Source organism: Panthera tigris, chromosome C2 (assembly GCF_018350195.1).
Source record: "Panthera tigris isolate Pti1 chromosome C2, P.tigris_Pti1_mat1.1, whole genome shotgun sequence".
In the NCBI taxonomy this organism is placed as follows: domain Eukaryota; kingdom Metazoa; phylum Chordata; class Mammalia; order Carnivora; family Felidae; genus Panthera; species Panthera tigris.
This window is the reverse complement of record NC_056668.1, coordinates 57947797-57964110: the sequence shown is the minus strand read 5'-3', so window position 1 is coordinate 57964110 and position 16314 is coordinate 57947797. Positions and strand designations below refer to the sequence as shown.

The 16314-nt window shown below is 39.7% G+C and overlaps 1 protein-coding gene across 3 annotated transcripts in view; it reads right to left on the bottom strand.

Moving 5' to 3' along the window:
- Nucleotides 1-239: 239 nt before the first annotated feature.
- PHLDB2 (pleckstrin homology like domain family B member 2) overlaps nt 240-16314 on the bottom strand; it is a 110152-nt gene continuing 94077 nt past the window's right edge. For all 3 annotated transcript variants that reach the window (XM_042999009.1, XM_042999010.1, XM_042999011.1), the window contains 5 exons: nt 12378-12468; nt 11324-11470; nt 9092-9311; nt 3855-3940; nt 240-3255 (listed from right to left, as the gene is read on the bottom strand). In XM_042999009.1, the coding sequence (XP_042854943.1) occupies nt 3115-3255; nt 3855-3940; nt 9092-9311; nt 11324-11470; nt 12378-12468 (685 nt within the window). In that variant the 3' untranslated portion in view covers nt 240-3114. The remainder of the gene's footprint in view (nt 3256-3854; nt 3941-9091; nt 9312-11323; nt 11471-12377; nt 12469-16314) is intronic.

The window sequence follows — 16314 nt, the reverse complement described above, 5'->3', positions numbered from 1 at the left end:
CACAGAATCTGAAGCAGGCTCCAGGCTCCAAGCTGTCAGCACAGAGCCTGACGTGGGGCTCGAACCCACGAACTGTGAGATCAAGACCTGAGCCGAAGTCTGTTGCTTAACCGACTGAGCCACCCAGGCACCCCTATTTATCTTATTTATTTATTTACTTAAGTAGGTTCTGCTCAGCTTGGAGCCCAACACAGGGCTTGAACTCAAAACCCTGAGATCAAGAGTGAGTGGCTTAACGACTGAGCCACCCAGGCACCCCTACACCACTATTCTTATAAGCAAGCAGAAGAAAAAAAAAATGAATTCTGGGGGCCCCAGGCATCAGCAAGTAAGATCTTATCTAGTTTTTTTCTACTTAAGGTTAAGGTGGCTGGTATAAAATACTTAAGTAAAGCCACTTTACTATGTTAGTCATACATTTTGGAGCAATGATTGGTGCTAAAGTTAAAGGCAAATGTTGGATACAGTGAATCCAGCCTATCTTTGGAGTCTTGAGAACCTGTCTTATTGGAACATTGGGAAAAGTTGGATAAATAAAAACTAAATAGATCTTTCTTGAGTGGTGTAGTACCAGAAACAGATAGCAAGGACGGCTCCTCGATTTCAGGATGCACTCCAAAAGTTGTTGAGCTATTTTGCCAGTTCTCCATTAGGCCTGTTGTAGATTCCAAAGAAACTAAATCACTAAGGTGATAGACAATGTGTGTCACTTCGTCGTCCTTTAAATCTTAACAATAAACATTTCTCACTGTGGGTTTTGGATAATTGCAAATATCCTCAATCATTCCTGTCCCTATTCTCTCCTTTTATTTTTGTAGGTCTTGCATTTTATGTACAGCAAAATGAAAACAATCTGACTTGTCTCCATAGTGGGAAAAACACTGCTCAAAAGAGTAGGGAACCCCATAGATTGTTTTCTCTATCCGCCCTTATCAGTATAACAAATCATGAAAAACTGTGGCTAGTGTCAAGTGAAGATGCTTTTACCTACAGTGATGGGCTTGAAGTAGACCTATTGTTTCCGTACCCACTGTCAATGTTGCCTTCATTATCAGGAGTGTAAGGATATATTGTTCAGGGCCATTTCTCTCTTTGAAATCTGCTGCCTTAGTCCAGGGAGACAAGTGAGGTTGCCTTCAAGTAAAATCCTTTACTTCTCACCTGCGTGATTTTTTTTCCCCTGTCAGATAAGTAAACACAGCCCTTGCAATCCCCAGTAATAATTGCATCTTTGCAAAAAGACGGTCAGATGTCACATTTGTCAGGAGTCATCTCATTTCAGTTTTATAAAACTACAAATCATAATGTTAGCACACAAAATCTCCACCTTTATGGAGGTTGACAATTGACTTTTGCTGATTAATCCATCTCCTCTTATGTCACCAATAGGTAACCTCCTGGTGAGAGATGAGTTTATTTTCAGCTGTGAAATCTGGTCAACATTTTAATCCATACTCAACATATTTTAACACACATTTTAAAAGGCTTACTACATCATGCATAATATAACGTTGATTAGAATATCTTCATAATCCTGTAGAGAAAGTACAGTACAGTACAGAAAAGTTATATCTTACATTAACCAACAAAATTTTAGCAACTGCATTTCACTCTCTTAGATCATTACAAGGGTTTAGGGCTGATGTCTGAAAAAAACAGATTATAAAACTGTCTTCTGCAATAGTGACCTTGTCCTCCACTGTTCAAGTAAAATCATGAGTCATCCAGTTGCAAAATCTTATTATTGGCAACGTGTATACATGTGTGCAAACCAGAATGCAAATTTTTAAACACTGTACCCAGTCAGGCCAGATCAAGATGTTATGGACACTTCCAATCTAGTCATTTCACCTTGTACTAGTAAGCAAAGCCATTAATTATTCTCTACTTCTATTCATTTGCAAACTTCTAGGAAAGAATACGTTCATACTTACAAATACACACAACATGACAGACCAGGATAAGTGGCATTTGAAAAACTGTTATAAAAGAGACTTGCCTGAAGTCATTTCATTCAAGAAAAATTAACTTAACTCTAAAAAAACTAAAGCTAATTGTAAAGAAATACATAATAAAATAGTACATTACAGAGAACATTAAGTTGGAGTTCATTTTCCTTGTTCTATAACATTACTTCTGTAAGTAAGTATTTTCACTGGTCTGTTCTTTGGTGAAAATAGGGCTCTGGTTTCATCGTTATGTCACGTGAGGCTGCAAAAAGGTGTGTTCCACGATAAAGAGCAAACAGACAACCTAAGGAAATTGGCTACTGGCTACCTTTATTCTCAGCACCGGGAATGGAGAAATCTTTAGCAAAACATGAAATAGTCTCTTTATTTTTAATCGCTCCAAGTGACAGAATGCCTGTCTAATAAGACTGCTTCTGTCTAAAACACACAACTTTTTGTTTTTCCTTCTTTTACAACAAGTGATTTGCTATATATGTACAGTCGCTTATGCCAGTGGTAACTCTCCAGAGTCAACTTCCTGGGTAACTGATGGCATCAAAGTACCATTTTAAAATGTAGAGTAACACCAAATACAGTTCATCACTTGAAACTACCACTATTAAACAGAAGTCACGTCAAGTCTTTGGTTTAGGTGCAGTACTTAATAATTAGGGCAAAACTCCTAAAACTCTCCTCCAACCCCTTATTTGCTTCTACTTACAAAATAACCTTCAGCAAAATGGTTTTTAAAACGTCAGTTGATCAACGAATAGTGTCAATGCCAATAATTTGGGTGCTAAAATAATTTCGTATTTCCAAGTACATACATTTTTGTAAACTGTTCAGTTTATTTCACCAAAGTAAACAATTGATAAAAAACAGTTTATAAGAAGTGTTCCTATAAGTGATGCTATTTACCAAAATAGTGTTTTCTTTCTCACAGGTGCTTCAATCCTTTCGCTACTTGTCGTCAAGCTTTGAATTCAACCCCCCCTTTTTCTCTTTTACAAATGACTTCCTGTTAATGTAAAAAGGAGTTCTGAGTATACACAGTTAAAGGGATGGGCCTGTGGGTCCGGGTCTCTCCATCCCGGACTGAATATGGCTTCATTCTTGTAAGAGACTATTGCAGTCTGCCCGGAAGTACACTGTTGGCGCCAGTTCGCTACAACAAGAAGTGGGTGTAACCTTCTGCGCCAGTAACTATAACATCCATCCAGATCCGCATGGCTTCCGGCGATGGCGCGACCATATAGTAGATTCTGTCATGCGTCTTGACACTGAAGGTGAGTAATGGGTTAGGACTCTAAAAATCAAAAACGGAAAAGAATGTAAAACAAACATCCTGAAATCGTAACATTAAATAACACAGACATCTATGGGAGCTTTTTCCTCTTCAAAAGTTTTCCAGTTTGTGGAAATCTCAATTGGTATTACTTTTGCTCTCGTAGAACCTGTACCCCCACCTCCAGCATTTTTCTCAGGACTATCTTTCTGGCCTCACTGCACAATAACTCTCACACAGCTCACCAATCAATCCTCTTAGCAGCTACTTTGCAGATAAAGCTCCAGCCCAGTGCCAAGATAATGTACGCAATAAATAACCGCTGCTATTCTTAGTCCTACTAAGATCCTTCCTTATAACTAGGTAGTAGACCCTTCTTCGAACCTCAGCAAGTCACTTAGCAGGTCTCCTGAATCAATATGTCCAGAATATTTTCTCATTTCACCATGATTTTTTCTTCCACCAAAGATCAGCGATACTAATTACTCTATGTTCGCTTTTCTAGAGTGATTCTGCTCATATCAATCTGTTATGTCAGAGCAACACATCTAAATTGCTTGCAGTTCAAAAACCATTTTTCCAACCCAATTATTCATTCACATCTGAAAATCAGTGTTTACCTTATTAGCATTCTTGAGGTGATCATAATACACTTCTTCAATGGCTTGGAAGTATATTACTCCTTTTAATTTAGCTTCATGCTTGTCTGCAATAATAGTTAAATACCTTATCACCAACGATAGACTGGGAAGATTATAATTTCAGTATAATTATTACAATATTTATCTAGTATTTAAGTTACCTGAGATCAATTCAAATAATTTAGGTGAAGGCATTAGCCCAGTTCTATTTTGAAAAAAAAAAAAAACAAACAAAAAGGGAACCATCAGCCCAAACCTCGGGGACTAATTGATTTTGCCCAAAGCTCTCTAGCAAATCTGCAGTCAAAAAGACAACCCAGAGCTACTGACAGTCAAGTTAGCACACAAAATATAAACACTGCTGACACCAATACTGATTATCTCCCCACGTTCTCCCAAACTGTGGTTGTAATGGAAATGTTAATATGTAGAGCTGTTGTAATGAGATTTGTAAGAAGGTTTTTGTTTTTTTAAGAAGGGTGGTTTTTTTACCTAACTTAAAATAATATTCTACTTATATTTCTATTTATTAATATTCCACTTATATTTCTATGAATTTCTTGTTCAGCATGCTTTTTCCCCGTTCCCAGTAGAGCTTCATGTCAATAATTTAGTGATCTTTCAATGCAGCATGTTTCAAACTGTTTCCAAGATTTCATCAAATTTGCCATAAAAACCCAACAAAAACGTAAAACAAAAACAAAAGCAACCAAATCACAAACCAAACAGCATCACTCTACGATCTAATAAGTTCTTGAAATATTTTGTAATTTAAACACAGAGAAGATCATAAATGCATGTGAGCATATTAAAAAGTGTTCAAAGCGTGGATAAGGCTGCAAAAAGAGAGAGCCTGTTGGTGGAAGTGCAAATAAGAAAGCTCCTTTTGGAAGGCGGTTTGGGAAAATACACCAATTAAAAATGCAAAAAATTCTCTTACTCAGCAAGTCCACTTCTAAAACTTTATTGTATAAGAGCTACTCATGCACATGCACACGGATTTGTGTTTGTTACAGCAGAAGACAGCAAAAAATCTGTCTGAACTCTAACAGGGGACTGATCCAATTATGGTCGGGTCACATAATGGAATCCACACAGCCACTGGAAAGACTGAGCTGGATCGGCAAGTGCTCGTCAGAGAAAATCCTGAAATACTGTTATGCGACAAAAGTTATGAACAGAGTGAAGAATTTGGTCTCAACTGTGTATTTTTGAAGTTCATTTATTTATTTTGAGAGACAGAAACAAAGAGGGAGAGAGAGAGGATCCCAAGCAGGCTCCACGCTGTCAGCACAGAGCACGATGTGGGGCTCGAACCCACAAACTGTGAGATCATAACCTGAGCTGAAATCAAGAGTCAGATGCTTAACTGAGCCACCCAGGAGCCCCTGGTCTTAACTGTATTAAAGAAGAAAGAATACATATATATGTATTATATATATATATATACACGCATATATATACATCTATCTGAAACATATACATATATAAACATGTATCTGAAAAAATGTATATATAAATGAATAGAGAAAATCTGAAAAGATATTTCAGACTTTTGTGATGTGAAAGTTCAGAACTTTTGTGATGTGAAAGAGACTTATTTTCATTGTATAGACCTTTTTTAAGTTTATTTGTTTTTATTTTGAGAGAAAGAGAGATAGAGAGAGAGAACCAGTGGGGGAGGGGCAAAGAGAGAGGGAGACAGACTCCCAAGCAGGCTCCGTGTCATCAGTGGGGAGTCCCATGTGGGGTGGGATCATGACCGGAGCTGGAGCCGAAATCAAGAGTCAGATGCTTAACTGACTGAGCCACCCAGGTGCCCCCTACACTTTTGTTCTACTGTTAAGTTTTTTACCCAAGAATGTCCCTTTTTTTCCAACAACAATGGAAAGCTAGTCTGAAAAACAATAGCCCTGAGAAGTTCAGTGGAAAATATAAAGCTATTAAATTACACTTAACTCAGCATTTCCCAAACTTATTTGACCATGTTTGACCATGGGCCATATTTGTATGTGTTCTGGTTTTTTGTTTGTTTGTTTTACTCTTCCTTGGGAAGCACTGTTTTAATTAATGCCACATTCAGTGGGTTTCAATCAGTTCACTGGGAAGGATACTGCAGTATTAATGGGAATACAATAATACTTTACTTTCTGAAAGCAGGTGTAAAATAAAATCTGGAGCTAAAAGTAAATTTCATCAGTGTTTCAAGGAGGCAGAAAACTGGGGAATGAACCTTTTGTTTGTAGGGCAGTTCATATCTGAGAAAGAACTCTCAAAAATGCTGGCCTCACAAGAGCATTGTGAACTAAGAGAATTAATAACGCTATTGTAACTTGACACGACAAAGCTATTCATTCCTTTTGGTAGCATTAGCCCATCAATTTTCAGATATATTTTCTGTCTCAGTTTTCTTTAGAGACTCTTCTAAGGTTACCCAGTTAATATGTAGGAGGCCAAGCATGGAGGCACAGAGACTCTGTGATGAGCACAGAGACTTATGACATTAGCTGTCAGAACTCATGTTTACAGCTCCTTCACACGCACGGTACCCTTTACCTCACGACAAGCTGAAGGGGCGGGTGTGGTGTCTGTGGGGTCAAGTCCAGCCTGAACTGCAATCTGCAAGGCTTCCTGTGGACTGATCTATTCCTGCACTTGGTGATGTTTGGGAAAAGAGCAGGGGCGGAGGCCAGGGGAGCGGACAAGCTACTGATGGCTGTAAACAGAGCCAAATGGACAGTGTCTGTCAAACTAGGATGCACTGGTCAGTTATATAATATGGGAATATTAAAAAGCTAAATGAAACATAATTTTTGCCTGTTTTATATGTTACAGTTCTGAGTAATCATTCATCTATCAAAAAGAGATATTTTTATTATATATTACATAAAACATGTAGATATATATAAAAATATATTTTTGTTGTATATTATAAAAACTATTATAAAATATTTTAATAAAAATATTTTAAAAATCATATATTTTTTAAAGAGAAAACTGGTCACCAAGAAGTTTACATTTGGAAAAATGCGTTTACGTGGTCATTAGGAGCACAGGTTCTAACATAGGTCAGAAGGAGGAGGGAGTGAGCAGCTGACCTGGCTGACAGAGGAAAGAACGAAATAAGGGTCTCGGAGAAGAGAAGCAGAGAAGAAGAGTGAAGCTGTTTTGTCTGAAGTTAATTAACATGTTATCTTTGGAAAATTCTGGGTGAGGTTGTCTTTGGAGACTAGCACAGGGCAAAGTTTTGTTTATGGATTTTGCAGACATAAATTGGCATTTCTCATTAAACTGTCATCTTTCCTATTGTACTAACTGAAGAGAACGTCTCTGGATTTTCTTAGAACCCAAGATCAGAAGGCCCAAAAGAGGCAAGCAGGGAACCCAGAAGGGGGTTTAGGCCATTCGCTTGGGGCCACTACAGCATTAACTGCATACTGGAGCCCCACCAAAGAGCTCCTAACTGAACGGCATGCACTCCTGGGTCCTCCCCACCCCAACTCTGGGGCCCCCCAGCCAGGGTCTCCTTGTTTTCCACATGCCTCTTGGTGCCTCACACTTCTCTTCATAAACATATCCTGACCTCACACTATGTAGATTAAGTGACTAGACTGTTATTTCTTATTACATTGATTTAACAATTGATTCTTTATTTGACATTGCTCATAAACGCTGATACAGTCACCACAGGGTCTCTTCATAAACTCTTGCATGATATTACTTTTCTTTAGTTGCTTAAGAGAGCAGAGCTAAATCTGTGCTGACAATGGACGTGTTTCATATGTGACCCAGGAGTAAGTAAGAAACTTTTTTCTTTTTCTTTTCTTTTTTTTTTTTTTTTTTGAGAGAGAGGGGGGTGGGGGGGGGGGTAGAGAGAGAGCCTAAGCAGGCTCCACGTTCAATGCAGAACAGGGCTCCATCTCACGACCTTGAGATCATGACCTGAGCTGAAATCAAGAGTTGGACACTTAATGGACTGAGCCATCCAGGTGCCCCGAGACTTTTTAGTAAGTACAGCAGTTACATAAATATTCCTGTATTTTTTTGAAGACTCAGGTGGGTATGTTTCTCACAATCTATCATTTAAGCAATCCAAAAATATTTCAGTCAGTTAATAAATACTTGGTCACTTGTTCACTGATGAGCTTTACTCTCGGCTTAAATAACATTCTAATTTACAAACTGTAGCTGGATGTCTGTCAGCTAAGGCTGCCTAATTGTGTGTGACTTAAATAGGGCATATGACCATAAATGAATAAACAGAAAATTTTTTTCTGGCTTTGTGGTATAAAAGTCAATATTTTGGTCTAAAAGGATAAATTCCATTTAATATTTGTTCAGACTTCAGGTTATTTCAGAACCTGAACAGACTAATTCACACTTTTAAAATAATAGATAATTTTTATTATTTCTTTAAAAATTAAAAAAAAAAATTTTAACGTTTATTCATTTTTGAGAGACAGAGAGAGACAGAGCATGAGTGGGGAAGGGGCAGAGAGAGGGAGACACAGAATCTGAAACAGGCTCCAGGCTCTGAGCTGTCAGCACAGAACCCGACGTGGGGCTGGAACTCACAAACTGCGAGATCCTGACCTGAGCCAAAGTCAGACGCTCAACCAACTGAGCCACCCAGGTGCCCCTAAAAATTTTTTTAACGTTTATTTATTTTTGAGAGAGAGAGAGAGAGGCAGTGAGAGAGAATCCAAAGCAGGCTCCAGGCTCTGAGCTGTCAGCACAGAACCCGACGAGGGGCTGGAACTCACAAACTGCGAGATCCTGACCTGAGCCAAAGTCAGACGCTCAACCGACTGAGCCACCCAGGTGCCCCTAAAAATTTTTTTTAACGTTTATTTATTTTTGAGAGAGAAGCAGAGAGAGAGAATCCAAAGCAGGCTCCAGGCTCTGAGCTATCAGCACAGAGCCCAATGCAGGGCTCGAACCCTTGAACCTTGAAATCATGATCCACGCCAAAGTCGGATGGATGCCCAACTGACTAAGCCACTCAGGTGCCCCAAATTTTTATTTCTAGGGAGGAAATCATACATATCATGGGACTATACAACCCTAATATAAAATAATATAGACCTACAAAGCTAATATCACCCTTAATTCTATTAGTTACCAATCAACCTATTTATACTGACTTTTATTACCTTTGCTCTTTAGCAGAGAGTTCCTGATTTGAATATATCACTTAAGAGTTTTTTATCACTCACCTGCATAATAAGAGAATGTGCGCTTGTTCCGATCAAACACAAACCATCGTTTTTTCCAAGTTTTAATTTTTCCACCCATTTTGATAAGGAATCCTCGGCAGGTCTTCTCTGTGATCGATACATGATAACAGGTATCGATATTGTGGCCTGCAGTCTCTACGTGGCTTCGCAAATCAAAGTCTTCCTTCCGGACGGGCAGATAGCGTGTCAAAGGTCGGGCCTGGAAAAGCACAACCCCGTGTCATATATAGCTAAGTACTTATTTCGTTTAAGGTCACAGTTATTTGAGTGGACATGAACTGGAAAGCCTAAGCATTCAAATGTTTATGTGATTATGAGAACTGAAGATAAACATTATTCTTTGGAGTTTAAAAAATGCATAGCGTTTTCAGAAGGATGCTACAATATGCGGGGGAGGGGGAGGGATAAACTCAGGTGGACAGGTTCTACTCCTTGAGAAGGGCAGATGAGAAAATGGAAAAACGTCATTAACCTTAGTTTTACAAGAGGCATATCGCCCTTCAAAACACAGGGAAATGAAGCACGAAGTTCCCTGGGCCTCTCCCTATCACCACCCCTAACATTAGTTCTTAAATAATCTCAGACATGACATGACTGGTGAACAGTATTTAGTAAGTATACCGCCCCCCCCTCCCCCCGGCCCTGCGAGATCCCCTAAAGCTATACATGTTGGCTGATACACACCCTCTGGTAGAAACTGAAGGCAGAGATGTGTGTTTTGAGAAGTGAAGCTAAAATAAGGTGAGATGTGGAATCAAAGCCATACTCAATGAGCTATCCAATGAGCAGATATGGAAAAGATGTATGTGGATGTCTTTTATTTTACTATGGCTGGAGTAGAGAAGTTCATCTAATCTAGGAAGCACGTATCACCACGGGTCACGTTTCCAAAATGGCGTTTGACTTTATTCTGTTAATAACCCCATCCCTCTGCCCTGGGGAAAATGACCTACATATATACTTGGAGGAAAACCTTATAATTAGGATTCAAATAGAGAATTGTACTTTTTTGGATTGGCTTCGAATACCAAATAGCCAGGGATGACCTTCACCGCGAATCATAATTTGGCAAAGGATAGGCATAATGAAATAAAATGAACAAGTTTTACTTTGAATTTTTCCTGCAATATTTTGCCTTTGAGTCTGTGGTACTTTGGCTTTAGACAGATGCCAGAGACTTACTGATACCTCAAAAGCACACAGAGTCTCCAAGATGGGTCTCTCACTGCCATGCTACCAAACTGCCAGCAACTATGAAGACTAAGAGGAACGGTACCTTTTATGAAGTCTAGTAAAACTTGGTAAAATGGGTTTGAACTTGAAATAATTGGCACTTCACAAGATTTTATTTTAGCTCCTCAGCCGACCTACATTATATAAGCAGCTTTTTACTTGCAAAGATTCAAACTCTATGATAAGTGGGATAGGAAGTGAAAGGAAATGGGTGATTTTCCTGAGTTTTGCTGGAGCTCAGTAACCTTGCACACATGTGTGCACGGCTGTAGCAAAGGGGATATGTGTGACAATACAGTGGTTAGGAAAAAAAACTACCAAGAAATTGGGTTGGTAAAATTATTTTGTTCTGGAGTATTTGCTTCCAAAAATGGCTTCATAGAAGCTTTTCTCTTCCTCAGCCAAAGGTTTTAGTTTGGGTGTTGTATTTGTTTTCAGTATCTGGCTGCATTTTTCAAAGCTGCTTGGAAAAACATGGTCCTTTTAAATATACTCCCAAAAATGGGCAGAAGAAAAACTGCCTCTCCCGCCGAATTGTTCTATGCGTGACCAAAGTATCATTTGAGTAGTAGGTCTCAATGAGTTTTTTAAAAATGTTTTCTTATTTTTGAGAGACACCACGCATGAGAGAGAAAGGGGGGGGAGGGGAAGAGAGAGAGGGAGACAGAGGATCCAAACAAAGCAGGCTCTGAGAGCCCAATGTGGGGCTCAAACTCTCAAACCATGAGATCATGACCTGAGCCGAAATGGGACACTTAACCAACTGCACCACCCAGGTGCCCCTCAATGAGTTTTGAGATAAGCATATATTTTGTTTGTTTGTTTGTTTGTTTGTTTGTTTCTGTCCCGGCAGTTACATGTCAAGAAGGGCTGCTGAGCACAGTGACAAGAAAGCCATCCTAACACAGCATGACTGTCTTCTAAACAATGACCAGCAGGGGGCAACCTATTCTAATCCATCCAGACTGACCGACCAACCTGTGCCCTTTGTTTCTCCCTTATTTTTACTTCCTTTTCAATTAACTTCTGCCGCTGGCTAGTTTCTTCCTGCAATCGTTTTTCCAGGAGTTCTCGGCGTCGTTTTTCTTCTTCCAGAGCTCGTTTCTTGGCTTCCATTTCCCGTTCCTAAATATCATTATTCCGAACAAATTTTAAGATATACTGGTTATACTTGGATGATTCCAACTAATGGAAAAGAAAATTCTCCCTAGACAATTGTTGGCTTTATAGCCTGGGCTCTTACAATATATCACCTAGACTAGAATCACCCCTCACATAGTTTTTAAAATCATCCCACGCAGAAAGGCAACCATGACATTTAGTTAACAACTGAATATTAAGTGAACATCCAGCTGTGGAACTCAGTCATTTCATGCTGGTGACTACAACCCTCGCATTTTTAAAACAAAGGATCAAACTGGTCACCCAACACTAGTCATGACCTTGAGCCCTCCTTTCAGTGGCCATCTTCTAACTGAAGGCCATCGGTCCCTCTGGTTTCTTTGTTGCTTTGCGGCTTCCTGGCTGGAGGTAGCAGAGGAAGCCCACGGGGAAGTCGGAAGAGGAAAGGAGGGGCCCTTTAAAGCAGGATGCAAAGGCATTTAGGGGGATTCCTAAGGAAGTTCAGATTCTGGCTTGAAATGCAGTCACAATAACGTGGGATTTTAAATATTACAATAGCACAGTTCACACAAGCTGGCAAGGAAGAGAGAAAACATAAAGACATGACATTCCTCCTTGTTCTTTGGCAGGCAACCACAGTGGCCATCAAAGGGAAAATTCAATACAAAGCATTCATTTCGGTCTACGTTGACACTATACCTATTTTAAATTACAAAATATTGTAGTGCGGTCAGGAGGCCAAGAAGTCCTAACACCCTTACTTTTCAGGTAACAAAAATGAGACCAAAAAGGTTGAGTGACGACTCCAAGATTATACTGGTTAATAAGGCCCAAGGACGGTTTCCTGTCAGGTGCAGGACAGCTTGAACCATGAGCTCATTGACCTCTGGTGGAAAGATTTTGTACCTACCCTGGATTCAAGCAGCCGAGTCTTCTCCGCATGCGCCTGCTTCAAAAGTCTCTCCATTTCTTCTATTCTGGCAATATTTGAAGTGCTGGCACTGAATAGAACACAGCAGAACACAAAATACCCTTTCAAGAATATTGTTTGGGAGGGATGTCTCTTTAAGTACCCACGCAGATGTGCACACGCACACCCGCTCACAGGTTCCAGGATGGTGAACGATGCAATCCAATGTAATTTAAAGGATGTTACTTAGGAGAGTCATTGGCCTGAAAAGGAAACTCAGTTCAGGTCTGAAAACTGTAGGTGACATTGGCTTATCTCAGTTTAGGAGACAAAATATAGGCAAGGAAAATAATACTAAAGTAGAGTGCTTTACTCATAAATAAATAAACGCAAACTAAATCTTACAAAGTGTGTTCTCAAAATACTTTTTCCAAGGTCTAAAAATTAATGGACTGTGGGAGGCCTTCTTTTTAATTTAAACGTTCAGAGATACCAGACCAATAAGACTATCTACAGAGTTCTATGCAGATGATACCTAAGGTTTGAAGACACTTTATTTGGTTTGGAAATATGTGTTCTCAGCTGCTTTTTTGCTGTGCCTCTATACACGTGGACATTTTAGAGGGCACCTGGCTGGCTCAGTTAGAAGAGTGTGTGATTCTTGATCTCGGAGTCATGGGTTCAAGCTCCACATCGGGTGTAGAGATTACTAAAAAAATACATACTTGTGACATTTTATTTCTTCTTTTTTTAATGTTTATTTTTGAGGGAGGGTGGAGGGGCAGAGAGAGGGGGACAGAGGATCCAAAGCAAGCTCCATGCCGACAACACAGAGCCTGATGTGGAGCTGGAACTCACAAACCGTGAGATCGTGACCTGAGCCCAAGTCAGACGCTTAACGGACTGAGCCACCCAGGTGCCCCGACATTTTATTCTTACAGGACGATGCCAATTAAAAAAAGACTTTTCTTGTAGGTGCAACAGAAGGGTGGTGGGTGGCTAGTTTTGTCAATGATACCCAATACTCATCCACCATATACCAATGAGGAAACGCTATGAAAAGATTCAAGAGCTTCAAAAGAAATGCATCTTTTTTTTTTTTAATCGGAGAATTTATAAGAAATGCAACCCGAGAAAGACATCATGCAAACAAGTGAAGGCAAAAACCTTAAGGAGTAAAAGCTGCAAGAACAGTTAGGGTAAGTAACTAAAAGAGAAATAGAAGAACTTGGAAATGTTTAACGCAAACCAAAAAATGTTATTTTTCTCTTACTGACGTTTTATTTGAGTGTTCTGGAAACAAGGGCATGACCTAGGTCAAAACTTATTTACTCTGATATTCCAGCCATAGAGAACCAGTGTTATTTCCTATGCATGTATCCTTGTATAGCCATTGAATATAGGTCTTCTTTTCTAGACTCTCTTGGTGACAGAGACGCTTTTGTGCCTGTATCTTCCATAGCATAGAGACTGGCACATAGTAGGGATTCATGTCAGATGCATTTATATAAAAACGAATTCATATGAAAATAAGGGGCACCTGGGTGGCTCGGCCGGTTGAGCATCCACCTTCAGCTCAGGTCATGATCTCGCGGTTCGTGGGTTCGAGCCCCGCATCGGGCTCTGCTGACAGCTCAGAGCCTGGAACCTGCTTTACATTCTGTGTCTCCCTCTCCTCTCTCCGCCCCTCTCAGCTCGCACTCTGTCTCTCTCTCTCTCTTTCTCAAAAATAAATAAATATTAAAAAGTTAAATTCATATGAAAATGAAAAGGATAATTTTTAGTATATCTCCCCAAATTATATTGTTGATCAACTCAAATCTAGGTTGTTTCAAGCATAGGGCTAAATTCCTTTCTAGAGATCAATGACCACAACAATGTCATACATACAGTTTATCTTAAAGTCAGTAATAGCAGCTCTATAGCAGCTTTATTCATAATTGCCAAAATTTGGTAGCGACCAAGATATCCTTCAGTAGGTAAATGAATAACTAAATGACAGCACTTCCAGAAAATGGAATATTATTCAGCTCTAAAAAGAAATGAGCTATCAAGTCATGAAGAGACATGGAGGAAACTTAAATGCATATTTAAGCGAAAGAAGCCAATCTGAAAAGGCTACACCCTGTATGACTCCAACTATAGGACGTTCTGGAAAAGGCAAAACCATGGAGACAGTAAAAAGATTAGTTTAGTGGTGGCCAGCGGTTTGAAGTGGCGGGTGGGAGGGAGGGAAGGATGAATATGCAGAGCACAGAGGATTTTTAGGGCAATGAAAACCCTCTGTATGACACTATAATTAATGATGCATATGTGACATTATACATTTGTTCAAATCCACAGAATGCACAACATCAAAGGTGAACCCTGTTGTAAGCTATGGACCCTGGGTGACAATGATGTGTCAACATAGGTTCATGAAAAAAAATTTTTTTAATGTTTATTTATTTTTGATAGAGAAAGAGACACAGAGTATGAGTGGGGGAGGGGAAGAGAGAGAGGGAGGCACAGAATCCGAAACAGGCTCCAGGCTCTGAGCTGTCAGCACAGAGTTCGACGTGGGGTTTGAACCCACGAACTGTGAGATCTGACCTGAGCTGAAGTTGGATGCCTCACCAAAACCACCCAGGCGCCCCTCAACATAGGTTCATTAACTGTAATAAATGTACCACTCTGATGGGGAATGTTGATAATGGGGGAGGCTATGTACATGCAGGGACAGGGATCTCTGTATCTTCCGCTCAGTTTTGCTGTGAACCAAAAACTGCTCTAAAAAATTATCTTTTAGAAAAAAAAAATCAGTATTTCCGGCCCTATTACAAAATGCATTCATCCAGGAAAGGGACATCCCTAGGAATGCTGTATCCTTAGAAGTTAACTAATCTCTGTACTTTGCAGGGTTACTTTGGGCCCATTTTTAGCCAGGAGTGTTCTCCTGACAAGGACAAAAACATGGCAATTTTTCCTCATTATTTCCATGAACTGTTGGGAGAGGTACAAAAGGGTAAATTCTATTCTCTTCAACCAGCAAGGATTAAAGAAAAAAAATTTTTTTAAATGTTTATTTATTTTTGAGAGACAGAGAGAGACAGAGCACAGCTGAGGGCGGGGGGGGCGGGGGCAGAGAGAGAAGGAGACACAGAATCTGAAGCAGGCTCCAGGCTCTGAGCTGGCAGCACAGAGCCTGATGCGGGGCTTGAACTCATGGACTGTGAGATCATGACCTGAGCTGAAGTTGGGACGCTTAACCGACTGAGCCACCCAGGCGCCCCAAAAAATCTTTAAATTTTTGTGCAAGAATTTGTATTCCTCCTTATTAAGAATAGTCAACCTCACAGACGTTAAAGGGGCACACTTTGTCAGCTCAACTGAGAAAGCCCCGGACAAACATCAGGCCCTAGAACAGCACAAAATCATGTTTATATTCTATCGTGTTCTCTGTGACATCAGATATATATGTCTTATGTCTCCAGTTTATTTGGAAATAAATAATTTGTTCACTACGTCTCAGGTCTCAAAAACTCATCAATTAAACAAAACCAAAAAAGCCCTCACCAAGAGTCTAACCTCCATCTACCCTATAGTTCTTTCTACAACATACTCACTTTTCGTCCAGCTTGTGCCTGAACATTGTTAGATACAGAAGACTTATTGTATCCATTTCTTCATCGACCGGACAACATTCTTAGAATGTTGATACTTAAGTTGAATCAAAATCTGTCTTTCTACAGCTTCCAATTACTGGCCTAAGTATGACCTTGAGCTACATGAAACCTATCCACATGAATTGGTTGGAAATAACTCGGTTAGAAACAAATATTTTCAGCCCATGGTTTTTCATGTATCTGTAATTTGGGCATATCCTGGGGGCAAGTTTTAAAACAATTACCTGTCTTTAAATATTTCTGTTCATTCTTATTTTAGAATTTTTTCAGGC